We start from the raw sequence: 17,961 nt of genomic DNA, 5'->3' as shown, positions 1-17,961 counted from the left end.
AATCACAGCCCGAGCCCAGCTTAGCTTCAATCAACTTTATGGTTTGGCTCTGACATTCCGACACCTGGAAACCTGGAGGCCAACAATCACCCGAGACAGCGTGGCTGGATCCTGGGGGGCAGGGACTCATATGCTTCTTGAAACCTGAGGTGTGGGGTACACTCAGCCCCTCTAAGTGAGGTGTGGAGGGTGGGCGAAACCACTCCGTAAGGTACAGTACGTTTCCGTGGACTTAGCAATGTTACATCCATTTGGTTTGAAAGGTGCTAGATAACGGTGGTAACACAGAGTGACAGAGCCTGACGAGGGGCCGGCCAACTTCAATGAATAGAGCCACCTCTGTTGAGCGCTTCTGTATTTGTTAATACTGGCTCAACGTCCGGAGACTTGCTGCCCGGGAGAGAATCAAGGCGCCCCCTGGCGGAGGTCACATTCATTCACATTTACAAACAATACACACAAGATTTACTGTACGTATACAAGTTAGCTAAGTGCTTACTGAGATTTTGAAAGCTAAGTTTTAAAACGGCCCTATTTAGGCCTCTTGAAAGCTTTGGGAGAATCAGAAATAAAAGATTTATAAATATAATTTAAAATGTTCTACCTTAAATTCGAAGGGGATTTAGTTCACCTAGTTTGTAAGTGGGGCTATTTTTTAGGGGAATTTTAATCAGTACCACTGACTGTTATTAAAAGCCATGTAAGTTCTTTCCATGGGCAAAGGCCCCTTGACCATTTAAAAAAACACTCAAATGGAAAAGGGTTGCTCTCCTTTTTCGAAAGGGATGTTTGCCTCAGTCCTTTTTTCCTTCAAGACATTTTTTATGTCCTTAAATTTAGTATCAAATTAAAGTCGGTGACGAGCCTTTTCTTGATACCAACCTAATGAAAACATGGGGGCGGGGACAGAGGGAGACAGAGGGAGACGGCTTCTGTTGTCTTTCCCAGCTGACCCGTCTTCACAAACGCCAGGGGGACCACAAGGCCACTCAGAACACGCCAAGGTGTCCTGAGGGAAACCAAAATCGCATTGCACCCAAGCCCCTCCGTCCCCTGCATTCTCTCCACCTCTTACTCCAACTTCCACCAAATCCTGGTGTCAAATCCTACTACCGATCCCCATTCCCCAGAGGACAGGCCAGCATTACACAGCACTCACTCAATAAACGTGTGATTAATTTTAGTAAATCCGCTGGTAACTAAGGTGTCAACTATGTATAAATGCAAACAATGCCATTTCAGTTTTCTCACCTCCTGGGTATTTTTCTCTCACTTAACTCGATGAAAGAATTACTCTCTTAGAAGGTGTGCTGAAGCCTCCCACCTCACCAAGGCCAGAGAGCACAGTGTGACAGTAGCAGGATGACTGGCACCTTAAAAAGCTCCACGCATTTGAAGTAACCCCCAGAGGGACTTAACTGACTCCCGGCATAAGGCACAACTTACAAGAACAGACGAAATATTGTTCTTGTCCAGCACGGCTGGGATCATGTAAATAGCTGAAGATGTATCTTTGGAAAAAAAGGGAAATAAACCAAGCAAAATGAATAATAATAAAAAGAATGATCATACTTATAGAGTTTCAGATTTTATTTTCATAATTATATCCTATAGAAGCAATAACCTGCATTTCCATATCACATTTGATATTATTCATCAGAGCTGGAAATAAGAGGAATAAAGCAGTTTCCATACACAAATACCATACTCTGCATATGTACAAATAAATTCGATATATTACCTAGACTTTGTAGCCTGCTTCGCTTACAACACAACAGAACGCTGACGGCTGGATCCTGAGCACACCCATGCAGACAGACGCCCACTTTGGTAACGTGATGACATGAGCTCTGGAGACACCTCTTCCTGCTGTGAACACCAGTTCCCCACTTCTGAGTGTCCCCTCAGGGTAAAGGCTTCTATGAGGGGAAAACGAGATGCTCCTCACTAGACACCACGCAGAACAGCCGTGACGTCAGAGACACCCACACGCCCCGCACACGAGTTCTGACATGAAGGCCAAGAAGGGGCTGGTGTGGAGGAGGCCCCAGCTCAAGCCTCCTGTGCTGTGAGGCCCAGTCCCACAGCTGCTACAGGACCCTTCGACTCAGCCCTCATTTTTGTTTAATATGTAAGAAAAGAGAAATAAAAGCTTTTTTCCAAAGCCGTAATGGATAATATGGTCTACAGGAAACGGTCTAAAATACCTTTTAAGTGTTGCCGAATCTGTTGATAGGGATTGTTAAGTAGCTCAAATGCACATCAGCATAAGACTCCTGAAGTGTAACTGGATCTGGAGGGCACAGCAGGAGGACGGGGCCTCAGAACTCTTAACACGTCATTAACCACAAACGCCTAAACATGGCTTTACTGAGACCACCACTCAGTGTCTCCAAACAGTGACTGGAAGTGCGCAGAGCCACGCAGGCAACAGGGGGACTGGAGAGATTGCGTGGATTAGTGTTCTGCACCAGACTTCTGATAGAGTCCATCCCACTGCCCAACCACTCCGGCACACGGGCCCCGAGAGGACGTTCCCCGAACCCGCCACAGAGCCCAGCGTGGCTGCGACCACTCATGATGACCCACCCCAGGATCCCAGGGAGGCCAGCAGATCCGAGCCCGGGAAGCCAGGCGGGCAGCGTCTCCTGCAGAGCGCACTGTGGTGTCTGGGCCTCTTTCCAGTCAGGGGACAGGGAGATGGCTCTGTGCACAGGGAGAGGAACGCCTCGAAAATGACCCGTCAGGAAAGACCCAGAAAGCACTAGACAGCGGCAGCCCAGCCCTTGAAACTCAGCCCCCGCCTTTCAGCCACATGCAGGAGGTTTACAGACAGCACCTCCTGAGTCAAGCTGCTGTCCTGTCACAGCCCTGGACGACGCAGAGGGAAGCCACGTATGCACCCCAGCCTGATGGAAACCACCACACTGTGCAAACTCAGGACAAAGGTCCTCATTAGTCCCAGTCGGTCAACAACCTGGTGGGTTCAGAGACCATCACTATGTGTTTCAGGTGGAAAAATACCCATATTCCAGAGACAACTGAAGACATTTACAGAATCACTGTAATGTGCCACCCTTCAAAATGTTCAAACTTACACATGAGACTTCAGATGCATCTTGTATTGAGATAAGTAACATTGTAAGGCTCAAAACAGCTTCCTGTCGCAATCTCGCCTCTGAAGATTGAACAATTTAAATGCCTCTGATTATCACGGGGGATAAATTTCCTTCTGAAGGCATAACAAATGTTTAAAATACTATTTTGTTTAACCAGTAAACATCACTTTTAACAGCAATTATTAAATAAAATGCAAAAAAAACTTCTCTAACAATAAATTACAAGAGCCCAAGAGAAAAGGCTATCTAAGACTATCTATGCCTATTACCTTTGTTTACAATAGATCTGTCTAGAATTTGGTTTGCCAATTTTAAAGTCAACTGTCCTAAAATGCGACAGTACATTTCTCTGTTAATGCCTGCTGGTGTCTGAGAAGAGCTCTTATCATGGAAAGAAAAAAATGCTTCACAGGCAGTGGGCAGGACGGGTGGTCCAGGAAATGGGAGCTAAGACTTTGTCTTTACCAGCATCAGAGCCAGGATGGCGTGAGGTCTGGCCGCGCCCCGGGCCGTGCGGCGACATCCGGGCCATGTGGGGTCTGTGAGGGGACAAGTGCCTAGCACAGCCCTCCTGCATACTCGTCCTCCTCGTCCTCAGCGGCGGGGGCGGCGTGGCCTTTGGGCGTGGCCTGCGGGGGGGCCGCCGCCTTCTTCTTGACTCCCCCTCCTGGGACCAGCAGGCTCAGGCCCAGCTTCGCGTACTGTCAACGACAAAGCACTGCTCAGACTGGACACTCAGGCCTGACCCGCGACGCCTCCCCGGAGTCACCTGTGAGACGAGCCTGCTCTCCGTCCCCAAAAACCCCGGATACCACTCAGACGGAAAGACCACCATAAAACCCAACGCTGCTCAGCCATCGGGGCTTGTGACCAGGGTGGGGCAGGGGCACGACGAGGAAAACCTCAATTCTACGGCACACTGAGGAATCAGATAACCGGACACACGAGCTGAGGGACGCTTCTGGTCCTTACGAAATAACCATCTGCTGAGTCAGTGTTGAAAACACAAACTTACAAAAGCTGATGCCAGAATTTACCTAGAAAAGCACTGGTTCCTCCAAGTACATCATTTTATTAAGAAAAAAACAAACTACCAAGGTCTTACACTGATCTGATACCATCACAAGACTAAAGCCACCAGACCAAATGCAATGAGCAGGCGCTCATGAATCTACTGAACAGGGAAACTGGGAAGAAGAGAAGCCTGATCACAGCGGGCGTCCCACTGTGGGGGGACAGGCCCCTCCCGACTCATCCACTTGTCACCACAGGCAGCAAGACGGGGGCCAGCTGCCCCACGTTTACAGATGAGTAAACTGAGCTTCAGACCGTCAGCCACCACCCTGCACCCCACAGCGGGTGCTCTCAGAAGTGGGATTCCAACAGGCCTGCCGACCCACAAAGGCCACGCACCATGGGCCCTGAGACCGTGAGCCTGAGAGAAACTCACTAACCCAGCACCCTGGAGGGAGGCCAGCAGACGGAGGAGGAGCGGGCGTCGCCCACGGCAAACCCCCCAGCAGCCGGCCAGCCAGGCAACGCGCACCCGTCGTGAGCCTCCTCTCTGAGCAGCAGCTCCAGGCAAACAGCAGAGGGAGAAACCTTACGAGCGCATGGGAGAGGGAGGGAGGGCCGAGAGGAGGCACTCACGTCATTGTCCATGTACTTGAACAGGGGCGAGTTGCAGACCTCGGCCACCTGGTCCTGGTCCTGCTGGTCGTAGCCCTCGAGCAGCTGCTCCAGGGCGGTGCAGTCCTCACTGCCGTTGAAGCCAGGGATGCTGTGGGGAGCACACGGCACGTCTGCGTCCGGCCCTCGGCGCACCCACCCACACCGGACGGCCGACAGCGGAGAACCCGGGGCCCCGGAGCCAGGGTGCCTGGCCTCAGGCTGCTCGGTTTAAACATGGCCAAGGAGAAAACCCCTTATAGCCTGACCTTCCTGTAACATACAACCTGAAGACTTTTCTTTCTCTTGTTATTTTTTTCTTAGATGGCAAATATCACAAAATCACTCAATTCCACGGAAGCCCCCAGGAGAAAAACACAGGAAAGAACACAACTCATAAAAATTCTGCTGCAGAAGCTGAAATTCTAGCCACGCACTCATATTGCTCTGAACTATATTAAAAACAAAAAAACAGAAAACAAAAACCCCGTTCCACAGCCAGGACTGCCTACCTAGGCAGTGAGCTGGGGCGGAGAAGCAGCCGTGCACTGGCAGGTCTTACCTGTAGCTCTCCCGGACGCAGCGCTCTGCGGCCACGTAGTCATTTCTGTGCAGATGCACTAAGACTTGGGCAATTGTTTTCTAAAACAAAAGAGGTGATTAGGCCAAGATCATATCCCTGCAGAAGTCAATTTCCTGACACCTGGAATTTGACTCGGTTTGCACCTGGAGAGACTCGTGAATTCTGCAGCCACCTCCACAGGACACTGGGGGGAGAACACCCCAGAACACCGCACCTCAAACTCCAATGCGCACACCCCACCCGGGGGTCTTGCTGGAGACGGTGGAGCTGGTGGTGGGGAAGCCTGAGAGTCCACTGCTCCTCACCGGCTCCCAGGTGGTCGTGGTCCCGCCAGTCTGAGGGCCACACTTGGAGAAACAAAGCCCCAGAACACAGCCACTGCACAATTTACAGAAAATTTCCTCTAAATGCTTATATAGGTTTCATTTTGAAAAGGGAACAAGAAGCAGGGGGCATAACTCTGCAATTCTACTTTGGAATTCTTCAAGAGATACGAGGAAAAGATAAATGAATGGAAACTTCATGTAACAGAAATAGACACTATTTATAAGCCAACAAAAGGACTGAGACCACAGACACAACTGATAAGATCTTATCGGCAAAAGAGCTCTTCACGAAGTATTTTTCAATCTTTTTTATATCTATTTTTTCAGACAACTTTTATTGATCTTTTGTCATCTCCGTTTTCAGATTAAGCCCATCTGCTTATTTTATTTATATAAAAGCCCATCCGGTATTTTATTTCAGACACTGCTTTTTCAGTTCTAAAATTCTCATTTAGTTCATTTATAGTTTCTATTAAAAAAATAAAAATCAGTCCTTTTGTCCATTATTTCGCCCATGTTCACCTCTGCCCCATGGAGCAGCTGTGACAGCTGCTTCCTGGTCCTGACCTGGTGACTCCAACATCCGGGTCCCCTCTGTGGTCCTTCCTCCTGACAACGGTCACACTTTCCTGACCCGTTCTATGTTGAGTCACCTGGGACTGCCCCCTGGACACTGCAGGGCCCTCCCACGATCTCGGGCTCAGGCTGCACGTTCTGTCTGCTTTCTGGGCAGTGGCTCTAGTCTTAGTTCAGCCACCTGCTCCGCTGCTCTGGGTGTGCCCTGCACACGCAGCTGGAGTGCCCCCCCCCACTCACAGCCACGCGCGCGCGCGCGTACTGGGGGGGGCGGGGAGGGCCCACTTCCAGCCCTCCTCTCTGGGCTCTTCTCCTGGCTCTCTGAGCTCATCTTCCCAGCTCCTCCGACTGGGGCAGACAGTGTTTCATCCGCCTGCACCACCATCCCAGCTGCAACTCCACGACCAGGGCTCAGCTGCAGAGGAGCCGAGGGAGAAGGAGCAGGAGACGTGGGGCCTCTCCTCTGAGCCCCTCTGGTTAGACAGATGGGGCGGGGGGCACTCGGGGAGGAAAGCCGCCCTGTGCTCCCTGCCCTCCAGCCCTCTTGGCTGCTCACTTTTCAGGGTCCGAGGGGCACAGCCTTCTGTTTTGCCTAGCAGTGTTAGCTGTGATCAGGAGAGAGGTGATAGTGGGCTTACTCCATCTTGGCCAAAAATAGAGGCCCATAAGGTATTATTTTAAAAATAAACAAACATTCAGGGAACCCGGTCTTAGGTACACAGTTACACCAATATGAAAAATGATCTAAGGAAAAGCCAAATATAAGCACTTTCAAAGCATACCTTATAACAAGTTGGATAATTCTCAATTTCCTTATAAATATTTTTTTCTTTCTGAATAGAGAGTGCCGCCTCATCAAACCTAAAGACAAAATAAGAAATGCAGAACAAGGCGGGTCTAAGTGATCCACAGCAGAGGTCCTATAATGTACTTGATGTTACAGGTTTTAGAGAAGTAAAGACCACATCAGGCACTGTAACGACTGCTCCATAACCCGTGTTTCCGTAAGCTCTGCTCACTCGGCTTGCCTTCTAAATGTCAGACTCGCCCTTCTAAGACACCAAGCAGACAGGGCGAAAGAACTCAAGGACAGGCCGCTTCATATGCGGAGTTTTAGGTCTGGTAAGGACCATCCATTAATGAGCACCCAGCAAGTCCAACAAACCGCTCTGTGAGCATCTGTGAGACGTGCCGGAGCCCAGCCCTGACTCAGTCTCCGCGGATCCCTTTCCCTCACTGAAAGGCCGTGCAGACGCCCCAAGAGCACTGGCTCCCAGGAACCAGGACCCCCACCGGGCCCTCACACGCCCACCGCGGCCTTCATGACCCCGACAGCTCCTGGGGCCAGAACGCGCAGCAGGGGAGAGTAGACAGGGAGAGGCGAAACAAGGTCCTTCTTGCCACTTTGACCCTCAACAGTCTTCTTCCATCTACTCTCACATATTTTCCTTTGCAGAATTTTATTAATAAGGGAGATTGTTTACTAAGCTTAAGTTGAAGTAAAACACAAAAGGAAAATCCATAGGATTCTAGGTTTCTGGGGTCCGGCTATTTGTGCCATAGGTCCTAAGTGTGAAGGAGAAAAAATCAGTACCCTGTCTAACGACGCTATTTGGCTGCCGTAACCTGTCAATTTTCCTGGGTGAGCACTTAGGGCATCTTGTCACTTAGCTCATACGGATACTTGTCCTTGAGAGGCATCACCACCCACCCAGACAACAGAACAAGACAACTGCCCCCTCCCAAGTTGCTGAGTCAGGGCTTAGCCAACAAGAGCACAACGCACGATACATTTTGGGATGACACTTTAGAGAAGCGGCAGATCTTTCAAAATTTAATCCAACGTGCTGCTGTCTTGTAGCCTGGTGTGCCCATGGTTACACCAAAAGATTAACAAGCCTGTCCCTGTGGCCAGAAGGTCACAGGGACACAGGAGCACAGCTCTATGACACGTACCTGCGCCCTCGCACCAGCAGCCTGGAGGCCTTTCCTAGTAATTCAACTGCCTGTCGTAAGCGCTCTTCATTCTGCAGGAATCCAAGAGAAGGGAGTGTTGGCTGCTTCAATGTAGGAATCTTTTTCTTCCCCTAACAATTTCTGATAAAAAAGTAATGGCACTGAGGACTTCCCTGGTGGTCCAGTGGTAAAGAATCTGCCTTACAATGCAGGGGACGTAGGTTCGAACCCTGGTCAGGGAACTAAGATCCCACAAGCCATGGAGCAACTAAGCCCACACGCCACAACTACAGAGCCCACACGCCCTGGAGACCGCACGCCACAACGAGAGAGAGAAAGCCCATGTGCCACAACGAAGAGCCCGCACCGCCACGAAAGATCCTGCACACCACAACTAAGACTTGATGCAGCCAAAAATAAATAAAATAAATAATAAATAAATCTTAAAAAAAAAAGGTAATAGCACTGGATCGGGGGGTGGGGTGGGGGTGGGAATTCCTCCAAAGCTGCTAAGCCATCTCACTACTAACAGAAGAAAACAAGAGTTCAGCTGTGAGCACAGAAAAGTTTTCAAAGCAGCCACTGCATTTCTCTGTTTTCCTATATATCATGAACATAAAATTCTATATACTCAAAGAAAAAAAAATTCAAACTTACTTCAAACACATTAGCTGTCTGCTGATATAACTGCACAGCCTTTTCTGGATCCACGTTTTCTATAAGCCTAAATTAGACAAGAAAATCTGACTTACATGAGAAATAGAAAACTTGTTTTACAAAGGACTTTATTAAAACAAAAAGACTTCCACGCAGAGACCTGTGTCCACACACTCACTTTCCAGCCCGCTCCAAGGCCATGGCTGCTGTGTCCGGGGTGCCGTTCTCCAGGTACATCATGCTAGCTTTCTCAATCAGCTGAACAGCCTCCGGGAGTTTTTGCATCTCCTTTAGGCAAACAATACAGCATGGACCAGTAAGTGCAACAACTTAAATACAGAATTAACAATCTGAAATTCAAGAAAGCAAAGGACCCAAAACATAATACAATAATAAACATATTGAAAATGAAATGCGTTCACATGGTCACTCTCTCCATCAAGCTTCATTTTGCTAAACCAAAAACGCATCAGTTGATTTCTGCAGAGTTCATCCCTTCACAGAGTTTCAGGGAAACTACACACACAGTAGAAACCAAAATACTTGCTCTTCACAGTTTTCTAAGCATTTACAATTCCTGGAATACTTATGAGCTCCTACTACATACAAGGCCTGTGCCAAAGGCTGCAAACTGGCAGCCCAAGGGCTGTGTGTCATTTCCGAGGATGGCTTGCTTCAACCCTCCATATCTTAAAGTCAGATACTTTCACAGGAGGTCTGTTCTGTGGCTTCGCATTTTAAACATGTCATAGGCTACGGCATCTGCAGGCTTGCGCCCCACATGGCACTGGCGAGTGGGGCTGTGCAGCAGCCGGCCTCCTCCAGGGGCGTGTTTCTCCCCACTTCCTGCACACCCAGGCCGGCCTCCTCCATCTCAGCAAGCCCTGCGTTCACCTGCGCTTGCAGCCCTCTTACTCTGAGCGCCATCAACAGAGTAACCCTACGTATCTTATTAGTAAACTCCAAGTCTCAGCATCATGTGCTCCTTATGTCTAATATCTCCAATTCAAAACTTTTTTTAAAAACTGAAGAAAAATCATGTAAAAGCTAGATGTAAAGATTTTAGGTATTATCTATTTAGGGTTGACATACTGTATCTCCGTGCTGACCTTGCACAGGTTGTTTTCAAGTCTGTCCTTCACTAAGTTAACAAATTCTTTAGGATACAAAACTTGCTGGTCTTGTTCTTATGGGAACTTCAAACTGTAACTCATTTTACCTATAGAGCAGCTGTGACACAACGGTACTGACCTTCAGCATCATGCCGGCTTGTTCATAAGCTCTGCAGAGAGAATATAAGTTCTCAGATGAGATCTTGATGAGATGGGGGAAGAGAAGCTTTCTACCACAGACATGAGAAGCTTCATCAATTAAAACTGGCTCAGACAACACATACTTACTTTAGGCTCTCATTACAACACAACATAATTTTTCTTCCTTTTATTTACGTGGGCAATAATGCCTTGGAAACAACAGACATCTGAGGTAAAGGGATTTCACTTTGCAGATGCAAAGTTAAGTAAAGGTCAGAGAGGTTAAATGACTTTCTACTGTAGTTGACAAACCTAAATCCAAGTTTTGAAACAAGTAAGTGTTTTTCTCCACAAAAGCAAAAGAAAGCTTCCTGCTTCTCTCCACAGGCACCATTAACTATTAAAAAAGAGGGGAAAAAAGAGATTCTAACTCGTTTTTTCATAGGTTATTGAACAAAACGGTCCTAAAAATATGATGGTGATTTAACTTAAACACTGAATTATCTTAGGAGTGACTTCATTTTTAAGGTTCAGGTGAAGACTGAAACAAATGGAAATGACTATTTTATTTAAATCAATACAAATTAATTCACTATTTCTGAATTTATAACTTAGGAAAAATTTACTGACCTAAGAAAAAGCAACATTTAAAACATAATAATCTACAAATACATGAACACATGGAGAATATTTACTTACTTGGCAGCATGAAAAAGACTGAATAGACGTAACAAAGTCAAAATTAAGGAAAAAAAAGCAAATCAATAGTTTCTAAAGATCTACTATTTAAAAAACAAGGTTAACTAAATCACTGTCCCAGTTTGTTTGAAAAGACGAACCCTACAAATCAGGAAAAGAAGAAAAATTTATCACCTGTAGCTGTCTCCTAAAAACTATGTAATTCACAAAAACACTGACAAAACACATCGATTTTTAAGCTACTTCCATGATGCATTAACTTGAAGTTTTACTAAAATGCAAGGTTATTATATCCATAATCTGCAAGTGAGGTAAAATAAACATTTTTTAGTTGATAAGATTATAAAATACCTCAGGAAAATTTGTTTTAAACTACTTAAAAATTTTATTTCAAATATCGGAGGAAAACTACATTTTTAAAATATTTATAGAGCAGTTAACATGTCTCTAATAACCGTGCCACTTCTTCATTTTTCAGCACCTGTCTCTATATCTCCCTCACTTCATCCCAAGTAAAACCATCATGAAGCAAATCCAGAAACAACAGAAATAAACTCTCAAACGCAGCTCTGCAAAGCAGTGTGGACCTTATGACCAAGTCTCTATAAATGCACTTTCAGAGTTTAGACATGCAGTATTTTTCTAAGTGGCTTCTAATTTAATAGCACTGTACTCCACATGCAGCAAATTTATAACAATCTCTAAAGGCTGAAAAGATACGCCCTGTTATTCTCGTGGGCGACAGCTTCTCTCAGGCAGGCGTCTTTTGCTTGTTCAAACTGTTTGGCATTTTTAAAAGCAACAGCTGAAAGAGAGAAAAAATATATAGACTGTCTATTTCCATCATTTAAAGAAACCTCAAATAAATCCTTACCAAAATGTGCATGACATGTGAAGTATCAGAAAATAAACTTAACACTTATTTTAATCAAATACTTAGGAAATTTCATAAAACTATAAATACTACTTTTTTCTAAGCCATTTTCTTACAACTTTTTTGATTATCAATAACTTACAAGATTTTCAAAAGGTTTTTTTTTTCTTAATTGTACACTATTGGCAATAAATCAGTACTCCTTCCACTCAAGCCCAAGTCTTTCTAACACCACCATCTAAGCTTGGGAAACTAAGACGGCATCAGTCAAACCAACACACCCAAACTACAGGCACTGTCACTAAAACAGCACCTTACCTCACCAGTTTCACATTTAATAATAGAAACAGTGCTTTAGTTATGGCTTATTCTATCTTTTAAATTATTCTGAAACTGAAGTCTAATAAACACACTCAATATTTTTATAATAAATCTTCCTTTTTGGCACAATCTTTAAATACGATCTTACAGACTTTGGAAAACTTACAAAGTGTTGCTTACAAATAAATGAAAAGGATACTGCTTTAAGAAAACATTGTTTGTTAAAAACACACTCTTAGGGCTTCCCTGGTGGCGCAGTGGTTGAGAGTCCGCCTGCCGATGCAGGGGACACAGGTTCGTGCCCTGGTCCGGGAAGATCCCACATGCCACGGAGCAGCTAGGCCCGTGAGCCATGGCCGCTGAGCCTCTGCGTCCGGAGCCTGTGCTCCGCAATGGGAGAGGCTACAACAGTGAGAGGCCCGCGTACCACAAAAAACAAAACAAAACAAAACAAAAAAACCACCCACACTCTTAAAATTACATTTAACAAAATGTAGAAAATAAACAAATGACAAACTATTTTCATCCCTGCATTTCTACATTTTTCTCTTTGAAAAATTTACTGATGAAATGTATCTTGCATAACCCCTTAACGAAAATAAACAAAAGATGTTTTCATGGGAAAATCTGACTTGAAATATTCATTTCTGAAAGCAGCTCATGGTCACAGATACATACATAACAACTCTGTGTTAAATTTCCCTCATGGAGGATACTTGCAAAATGTTGTGCCCTCCAGTTAAAGGTGTTCTTGTACAAGGTGTCCATAAAATCCATGTAAAATTTGAACTTCTAATAATTTTCCTTCTAAATATGAGGTACAGTAATTTCCATAATGCAACAGAGAATTTACTCAAGACTTAAATAAAAGCGCTAAAGATTAATTTGTTGTCATTTCTTTTATTATCTAGAAAATACATCCTACATTATGCTTATTAGTTTCAATTTATCTGACTTCTTTCTATTAGTTTCAATTTACTGACTTCTTTCTTCTTGGTGACATACTAAAACTAAAGTTTGCCAAAAGCACATTTCCTAGGTGATTTCTACAAATGTGATCAGGGCTACTGCTGAAACACACAGTAAAATGTGTCCAGGGTATTTCAAAATCGTATTATGCTTTATAACCAAAATAATCACGGATATGTTGAAAACTATCATTCCATAACTTAAAATGCTAAATTTTTAACAAATTCCCTTTCTGTTGCAAATTTCAGGTTGTTTTTATCTCATATGCAGATAAAGGCAATAAAACATACATATGAGCTTAACTCTTCATGAACACATATCAGTGCATCTCCACAGGAGGGTCATCAAGAGCGAGAGCCAAACACGCTCCGTGCGCATGCGGAAGATAAGCCTAAGGTTTTAAAAAGCCAACGAGAAAAATCTTTATTCAGTAATAGGTAGTAAAAAATATGACCAAACTCCCAGAAGTAGTATCAACTGAGTGAAGTTCAAGAACATATGAACGATGTTAAAAGCCTGCAGGTGCACCCGCCGTGCCATCTGCACTCGTGGGAGAGGGAGAGGCGGCTGGGTCTACAGCTCAGAACTCGACATCTGAAAACAGGAAGTGGAAAAGTGCAGGGTTTAACAATGCAAATACTATATAGGAAGCATTAAGAGTGAGAACTATGCCGAGATGAAGTTACCAGCCTGCTTCAAGATTACACACTGCAGGGACAGGGCTACAGTCACACGTACCTGCTTTTCCATACTCAGAAGCGGCACTGTCATAATCTGGCTTCCATTTTAAAAAACCAGTTTTCAGGCTAAAATGAAAGAGAGACACATTTAACAGAAGTTACCAACCACACTCCTAAGTCAGAACCCTGCTTATAAGGATCTTGTAGGTCATTAAAAAGGGAGGGGGGGACCATCAGGTACACAGTCCCCATCTCGCCCACCTCCATCCAAACTTACTGACAATTACAAACAACCTCACCACTTTCCCTCCCACTGTCATAGACATGGTTTCCCCCTTTTGAAATGTCTGTATAGCATCCAAGGGGAGTGGAGGTTCTCAAGGCCTGATCCCCAGATGAGCAGCATCACGCAGAAGTGCGCTAGAAATGTATGAAGTGCTGAGCCCCAGCCCAGCCCTGCTGAACCAGGACCCCGGGAGTGGCAGCAGCAGCAATCCAGGGTGTAACAAGCCCTGAGACGCACAGAAGCTTGAGGTAGGCTGAAGCACAGCAATAAGCAGGTGGACTCGTGAGACTGCAGCTCAGGAAAGGCCGGAGATTACCAGAATCATCAGCACCTGTCACACCCGTGAAGACCCGCAGGGAGACTGGAGAGAGAGGCCAGAAAGACTACAGAACCAAACACTCAGAGAGACACAGGGAATCAGCAAAAAAGACTGCAGTTAACCACCAGTGAACAGGAAGGACAACCAGAGACAGGATGACGGGAAAGCACGACAAACTGCTTTCCAGGATCCCAGGATCACACGGCATCTTAGACACCTCACCAAAGGACAATCAATTGAGTCCCTATCTAATTTGCCCTTTCTGAAACTCTTTTTAAAATTTTATGATAATTTCACATTGTCAAACTTGGGTGTGCATAAGAACCGCTAAATAAACACCATCTTAAATTCTACATTTGAATTCAGTTAGTGAAAGCCTGCTTACATGTAACAGTGTTACCTTCCAAAGAATCAGGGAAGCCCCAGAGCCTGCAGAAGTACACCCTTCATTTTGTTCCTTTTAATTTTCTGCCAATTAAATTTATTTAACATTTGTGTTTGTCTAATACTGTTATAAGATTCAAATTTGTAAACAGTTCTCAAGCTTACCAAAAACATTATTGTTCGGAAAAATAAAATCCTTAAATTGCAACCTGTCTACTCTAATCCACCAACTGAGGAAGTGCTGCAATAAAGCAAAATTCTAATCCACCACCTCTACCCCAAAGCCCTCATTATATTCTGTATCTTAACATAATTTTTAAAAACCCCACCAAAAACAAGATACAATCTCTCAATTGTCTTATGTGCTACATACACATGGGAAAAACTAAAGATTTTTAAATACAGTTGGGCCTGGAAGCCGCCCAACGCGCCGGGAAGCACCGGCATCCCAACTGCCGACGCGGAGAGCCGTGCCCGCGACAACGGCGGCGCCCCCACGGCCCCAGGCAAGACGACTTCTGACGTCCGACGGCAGCGCTTCCGGGGCGCGGCGACCCCACCACGCCCGTCCGGCCCGGCCCCCCCCCCCGCCCCAGCACCCCCCACCCGGTGCTGACTCAGACCGGCCTCGGAGGGGCCCGGTCCAGGCGCCTACCCAGGGCAGCGCTGGGCCTCTCACTCACCATTTCTCTGCTTTGGCCAGGTGCTCCAGCCCCTCGTTTATCTTCTGAGCCGCCATCTCCGCGGCGCGGCCCTGACGTGGAGGCCGAGAGCCCGCCGAATGGGCGTGGGAACGCCGAAGAGGAGGCCGGTACTGCGCCGCAGCCGCGCTACCAGGGCCCGTAAGGCTCAAACCTAGTGCAGCGAAGCGGCCCAGGAGCCGCGCAGGCGCCGCACAGGCAGATGTTGCGCAGGCGCAGAGCGCCCGGGCTGGCCTCAAGCGTGGCCCAGTGCGCAGGCGCAGTGGGTAGTAAAGGGGTTCGCGATTCCATTCGCCAGTGGAACGCAGTTTTGTTGAGCACGTTTTATGTATCAGGCGCTGTTCTAACCACTGGCAGGTCGGCAGGGAGTGCGACAGACCGAACCCTAGCTCCGATAATTCGATAACTGTTCACCTTCAACAGAACTCCCGCCTTTTGCCGTCCCTCTGCCCCTATTCACCCGTCCCTCTTTACCCAGCGTGGGTTCCGTGCTCCATCACTTTAGCTTCCCATCTGCGTGTCCTCGAAACATCCCGGGTTCTCTGTGCCTCTTTTCTCCTTGTTTGGGGAAACCGCAGCTCTCCACCGACTCCGGAACTGCTCAGAGCAGGTGAAGGGGGCTGGAGGAAAACAAAGCAGCTGCTGACATGACTCGTTACTCGAATTAATGCTCACAGACATCCAGGAGGCCTCTGTGCTGCTGAGCGACTGTACATTTTCCCGGTCAGATAACGCACCCACTCGCTGGGATGGCTGTCCACACCCACTTCCCTTCAGAACTCCAACACAATCTCCCTGCCTCCCCGCCTGACTGCCGACTCTTCCTGTTTAATAGAAAATAGCAATTAAAAGAGACCTTCCTTTCGGGCCCACCACCCTGTCTCCCAATCTACCTGCATCTTTTGCAGATGTGCTGCGCTTCCTCTGGTGTCTGGGTGAAGTGGCCTCGGCCCTTCCCCGTCCATCCTCACGTCCTTTAGGCTCTTGGGTACAGTCATACCCCGGCAGGAGGCCTCCCGTCGTCCTGTCCTCTGGCCACAGCAATCCTAGAGGGGCCAGTGGAAGCTGGGCCTCGGCTCCTGGGACCAAGTCCACTCCACTTCTGCCCATTTTATTGGTCAAAGCAAGTCGCAAGGCAAGACCAGATTCAAGAGGTGGGGACACAGGAGCTGTGAAATGTGGTGGCCGTGACTGCCTGTCCACCGCCGCTCTGGGGTGACTGGGGAAGTACAGGAGGACCGTCTCTGATGTCTTTGTCCAGAAACAGAAAACCTTACGTCTTTGAGTGAAATCACACTTAACTAAACACCCAATGTGGTCAACCTGTAAAACCAAAGGGTGAAAGGGTGCAGAGTTCTTCTAAAGGATTTACACTCAGAGTCTGTAGCCTCCTCCTCGTTGGCCCTTGTTCACACATTCCTTTATTAATATTTCCTGTAACTACTCTGAATGGGCTCTGTTCCTACACACGCAGGACACAGTGGTGAGCGTGGAACCAGATGTGCCTTCTGGTGCCCATCTCCTTATGGGACTCCCATGTCACCTGAAACGTCTATTCAATGAATCTGTATGCTTTTCTCCTGTTAATCTGTCATTGTCTGTTTCATGTTCAGACCCAGCCAGGGATGCTAAGAGGGTCGAGGCTTAAAATAGAGCTTGCTACCCCAAATGGCTCTCCAGGGGTGGGCTGCCATCTGGGAGAGTTCTCAGCGTCCCCAGACTCCTTGCAACCACAAACTTGCCCCACCCCAGTCTGGTCTGATGCCTGGAAGCAAGATTCCTAGACCCACCTCCCTCTGCTGATGTTCAATGAAATGAAGGGTCTTTGTCGTCACTTGGGGAAAGAGTTTGGTTGATGAACTCTGGCTGTTTCAGCCCACAGATCATAACTGGGGAAACACAGGAGCTCCTATATCAAGTTGTGTGTTTTGTTTAATTCCTAGTACGTTTGCAGTGTTATCGTTTACTGTTTTGTTGTTTCCAAGTATACTGCTACTTTATAGATGAGATACACTTCTGAGATTGGCCCAAGAGTATAACCATAAGTCATAAAATCATTTCTCTAGGAAAATATATTCTGAGCTACAAAAAAAACCCAACCTTGCAACGAAACGTTTAGAACAAATCCTATTATAATTTGATGGGTCCGTCTCCTTGTAATAGGATTTTAGAAAATTATCCCTGGCTTTTTTGGGGAGAAGATGATAGATGCCATTATGATCTATATATATTTTTTCTTTGTAAAGTCTTAGTGATAAAAAAAATCATCTCTAGGTCTCTGTGAGATTGATGTAGAGAATGACTTCTCCAGACAGGTGCAGTGTGTGCTCAGAAGTCTAAAGACTCACACATAACCTATCAGAATGTGAGCTCCCTGTGCTCCCCAGATCTGCTTCTCCTCACCCACGCTGGTTGATAGCGACTCAGCCTGCTTGCTGCCCAAACACGTGTGAGGACACCGAGGAGGCTCAGAGAAGCTAAGAAACTTGCCTGATGCCTCACAGCCAATCAGTGGGAGCCCAGAGCCATTTGACTCCAAAGTCTACACTTGAGCCACTATAATGGACTGAAAAATCTTCTCTGTTTCATA

At 46.5% G+C, this 17,961-nt stretch overlaps 1 protein-coding gene across 5 annotated transcripts in view; it reads right to left on the bottom strand.

Moving 5' to 3' along the window:
* NAPG (NSF attachment protein gamma) overlaps window positions 1–15,511 on the bottom strand; it is a 30,765-nt gene extending 15,254 nt beyond the window's left edge. Inside the window, exons 1-12 of one of the 5 annotated variants that reach the window (XM_067699725.1) lie at window positions 15,354–15,511; window positions 13,740–13,807; window positions 11,558–11,642; window positions 10,838–10,855; window positions 10,137–10,167; window positions 9,064–9,173; window positions 8,886–8,952; window positions 8,229–8,299; window positions 7,055–7,133; window positions 5,350–5,429; window positions 4,770–4,899; window positions 1,573–3,820 (exon numbers count right to left, since the gene is read on the bottom strand). In XM_067699725.1, coding sequence (XP_067555826.1) covers window positions 3,677–3,820; window positions 4,770–4,899; window positions 5,350–5,429; window positions 7,055–7,133; window positions 8,229–8,299; window positions 8,886–8,952; window positions 9,064–9,173; window positions 10,137–10,167; window positions 10,838–10,855; window positions 11,558–11,642; window positions 13,740–13,807; window positions 15,354–15,409 — 939 coding nt within the window. In that variant the 5' untranslated portion in view covers window positions 15,410–15,511 and the 3' untranslated portion in view covers window positions 1,573–3,676. Of the gene's footprint in view, window positions 1–1,572; window positions 3,821–4,769; window positions 4,900–5,349; window positions 5,430–7,054; window positions 7,134–8,228; window positions 8,300–8,885; window positions 8,953–9,063; window positions 9,174–10,136; window positions 10,168–10,837; window positions 10,856–11,557; window positions 11,643–13,739; window positions 13,808–14,835; window positions 15,009–15,043; window positions 15,195–15,353 lie in introns of those variants that run through there. The other 4 variants (XM_067699724.1, XR_010933142.1, XR_010933143.1 and 1 more) reach the window with 4 other exon arrangements.
* Window positions 15,512–17,961: the final 2,450 nt, after the last annotated feature.

Source organism: Pseudorca crassidens, chromosome 12 (assembly GCF_039906515.1).
Source record: "Pseudorca crassidens isolate mPseCra1 chromosome 12, mPseCra1.hap1, whole genome shotgun sequence".
Lineage (NCBI taxonomy): Eukaryota > Metazoa > Chordata > Mammalia > Artiodactyla > Delphinidae > Pseudorca > Pseudorca crassidens.
This window is presented reverse-complemented; position numbering and strand designations above follow the sequence as displayed.